The sequence below is a fragment of the Merops nubicus genome, unplaced genomic scaffold (genome assembly GCF_000691845.1).
Source record: "Merops nubicus isolate BGI_N331 unplaced genomic scaffold, ASM69184v1 scaffold21449, whole genome shotgun sequence".
NCBI classification, from domain to species: Eukaryota; Metazoa; Chordata; class Aves; order Coraciiformes; family Meropidae; genus Merops; species Merops nubicus.
This window is the reverse complement of record NW_008633320.1, coordinates 1-3401: the sequence shown is the minus strand read 5'-3', so window position 1 is coordinate 3401 and position 3401 is coordinate 1. Positions and strand designations below refer to the sequence as shown.

General features: G+C 58.2%; 1 protein-coding gene across 1 annotated transcript; it reads left to right on the top strand.

Annotated features, from left to right (window-relative positions):
• Positions 1-48: 48 nt before the first annotated feature.
• LOC103780535 (chromosome unknown open reading frame, human C2orf42) lies at positions 49-3392 on the top strand (the record flags this gene model as incomplete). Its single annotated transcript, XM_008948223.1, has 6 exons — positions 49-162; positions 415-516; positions 1301-1405; positions 2067-2174; positions 3059-3159; positions 3233-3392. Coding segments are annotated over 6 exons (690 nt in total), but the record flags the coding sequence as incomplete, so codon positions are not given.
• Positions 3393-3401: the final 9 nt, after the last annotated feature.

The following is a 3401-nucleotide window of genomic DNA, read 5'->3' as shown; positions in this document are numbered from 1 at the left end:
CCGTGGGTGGCTGAGGTGCTTTTAAGGATTTTAAGGTGTCTCTCCCAGGTCTGAAAGGCCTCGTGGTCCCACAGCTGGTCGGTGGTCCCCAGTCCACAGCACAGGCCGGGGAGGCAGCTGCTGCCAGGCCCAGGAAGAGGAGAAAGGACGTGAGGGTCCCTGGTGAGTGTGGGACAGAGGGGGCACCCAAAAGCCACGGCCCAGCTGCTGCACCCCCACCCTGCCCTGGGCTGCTGGAGGGAGCTCTGGGGAGGCTCTGGCTGCCCACAGGCTCCTGCCTCGAGTCCCAGTGGCTCTCTGAGAGGTGTGAGGGTGGAAAGAGGAGTGGTGACAGCCCACCAGCAGCAGGGGTGACCCCTCAGGCTGCCCGTGGAGCCCCAGGACATGGGCACTGACTCTCTCATGATCCCTCAGGGGCACAGGCCACCGGCCCTCTCCTGGGTCAAGACCCAGCTCACAGCCACCCCAGGAGGAGCAGCCTGAAGAAACCAGCAGTCACCTCACTGAAAAGACAAGGTAAAGGCCACATGGCATGCCAGGGACCATCTGGGTCGTGCTGCCCTAACCCCAGCAGAGGGGACAGCTGAGTCCTCTCTGTCCTCACCCTCTAGGTGGGCTCGGGCACCTCAGTGTCACTGGTGCTCAGGGGCTTGGTGTAGCTCTGTCTGCTTGCTGGAGAAGGAGGATGCTGGTGGCCTCTTGGGCTCCTCAGTGGGTTTCTTGGTGCAGGAAGCTTAAAGGAATTGGGCTGTGGTCGTGCCAGAGCTGCTGTGAGTGGGCAGGCATCAGATGGATGTCTCCTGGTGTAGTCAGCCACCCCCCAGGGTAAAAGGGAGAGGTGGATCAGGGCAGGCAAGGTTGGGAGCTGGTTCCCATTGCTTTTTTGCCACTGCTGCATCCGAACTGGGGTTCCCTGACTGCCCTGGCAGAGTGTTGTGTAGTAACTTTGGCCCTGAGCAGGTGACTGTGTGTTTATGTGGGTTTGTACGTGGGTTTATGTGACCTTTGGAGAGGGAAGGGTCAGTCCAGCACCGTGGAAACCTGTGAGTTTTCCCAGAGCCCTTCAGAGGAAGCTGTTCCCTGTGCTGGTTACATCCTGTGCCAGGCTGGGAAGGACACTTTGAGTGCTTTTGTTCCTCTTCCTTTACTTCTGTCCTAGAAATCAGTAAGAACCTCTTCTTTTTCCCCCATTTCCTCCTGAGCTAGAGCCCCTCTGTCTCTCCCCACACCGAGTGGTGTCTGATGCATTGAGCTGGGTGCCACGTTGGGTTCAGATTCTGACTCTCCCTTTCCCTTGCAGGCTGTGCACAGCTCCTGGACGAGTCTCAGGTGACTCTCTCCTTCCAGGACTGGCTGGCCAGTGTCACCGAGCGCATCCACCAAACCATGCACTACCAGTTTGAGGGTAAGGCTCTGGCCACCACCCCACTCCACGGGCACTGCCTGGGCTGTTAAACTCTTGGCACTGTGAAAGAACTCAGCCCTAAGGAAGGCGAGCCCTTTGCCTGGCTTGGAGTGTCTGATTTTGCTCTGGGAAGTTTCTCTCTGCTTGGGTTTGTTCCCTGAACAGGGATTTAATGCTCTTCAGCAGCCTGGTGCTGGTGTTTATCTCCAGGAAAGGAGAAATTCCCTTGAATTCAAACTGCCTGGGGCCGTGGAGAGGAGGGGAGATAAAGTCAGGTGGGGTGTTGGGTCCCAGAAGTGCTGAGGATCCACTTCTCCATCTTCCTGGTACCCTGAAGGCAAGAGGATGAGCTTGAGTTAGAAGGAAGCCCTAAGAAGGATCATCAGGTTCAGGTCCAGCCCCCTGCTCCTCCCAGGGCTGTTGCTGTAGAGCCTGATTTGGGGGTGGGGGGTGAAGCCAGCAGGCCCAGACTCTGCTCTGCAGTGCACAGGCAGAGGACACTGGATCCAGTGAGATACCAGTGTGAAGGGGGGCAGGCACTGGCAGGGCTCTCCCAGCCCCCTCCTGGGGGTGCCAGTGAAGAGCACAGACCCTGAGCACCCCCTTTCCCCCAGCTCCACCCCTCCCCTGCCCTCACCCCACATCATCCTGATGTTCACAGGCAAACCAGAGCCACTGGTGTTCCACATCCCCCAGGCCTTCTTCGATGCACTGCAGCAGAGGATCTCCAGTGGGAGCACCAAGAAGAGGCTGCCCAACTCCACGACAGGTCAGAGAACTAAATCCTTCCCACATGGAAGGGAAAGAACCCAGCAGCAGCTACAAGAACCAGATTCCTCCCTCCCCTCTGGCTCCAGCAGCTTCTTCCCTCGGGGTGAGCTCAGCTGCAGTTCAGCAGAGCAGACAAAAATCTAGAGAACTTTAAGCCACAGACTGATTTCAGTTAGAGCCTTTTTTGTCAATTTAAAGTAGAAGCAGCAGCCTGTAACTCAGAGATTCAATCCCAAGCTGGTTTGAGCTCTCAGGCTCATCCAGTCCAACCCCCCTGCAAGGAGCAGGCGCATCTACACCCAGAGCAGGGTGCGCAGAGCCTCCTCCAACTGCACCTTGGATGTTTCCAGGGATGGGGCAGTGACCTCCTCTCACCACCCTCAGCTTCAAGAATTTCTTCTTTAGAGCAAGTCTAAATGTCCCCTCAACCCCTGTGCCAGATTTCAAAGTGAATAATTTTCAAGTGAAGCTGAGACTTTGTTCCCAGGCACCTGCAGGGAGCTCTGACCAGGCACTGCCTCTGAGCCAGGGGGGAGGTCACAGCCCCCAGTGCCAGCGTGTGTCCTCGCTGCTTTACACCTTCTACACCAGTGTGGAGTGTGAGGCCAGCCCCCAGCAGCTTTCTGGGCAGTTAAACACATCCTGACAGAGACAAATCACCTCTCTCTAGCCCAGGGCCACTTAAGACTCGCTTTATTAGCAGCTCCTGGAGAGGAGGCCAAAGCTGAACACGGGGGAGCTGGGGCTGCCTCCCAGCCACGGCAGAGAGCTGCAAACTGGAGCAAAGATGGGAGGTTAAAGGGAAAAAGGGAGGGGAAAAAAAAGGAAAGAAGAAGGAGAGGGTGAACTTTATCCCCCCTCACTGCCCTGTCCCTCCCACAGCTTTCGTCCGCAAGGACGCCCTGCCCCTGGGCACCTTCTCCAAGTACACCTGGCACATCACCAACGTCCTGCAGGTCAAGCAGATCTTCGATACGCCCGAGGTGAGGCAGGGGGGCAGCTCCCCCCCACGGGGCGCCAAGCCCCGGAGGTGGCTGCTCCCGTGCTCTGTGGCAGCTGCCCCTGGAGATCACGCGCAGCTTCGTGCAGAACCGGGACGGGACCTACGAGCCCTTCAGGTGCCCCCGGGTGGAGGTGGAGAGCGTGGAGCCCTATGGGCCCCTGGAGAAGCAGCCCCCCATCCGGCCCCTGGAGCTCAAGACCTTCCTCAAAGTGGGTGAGTGGG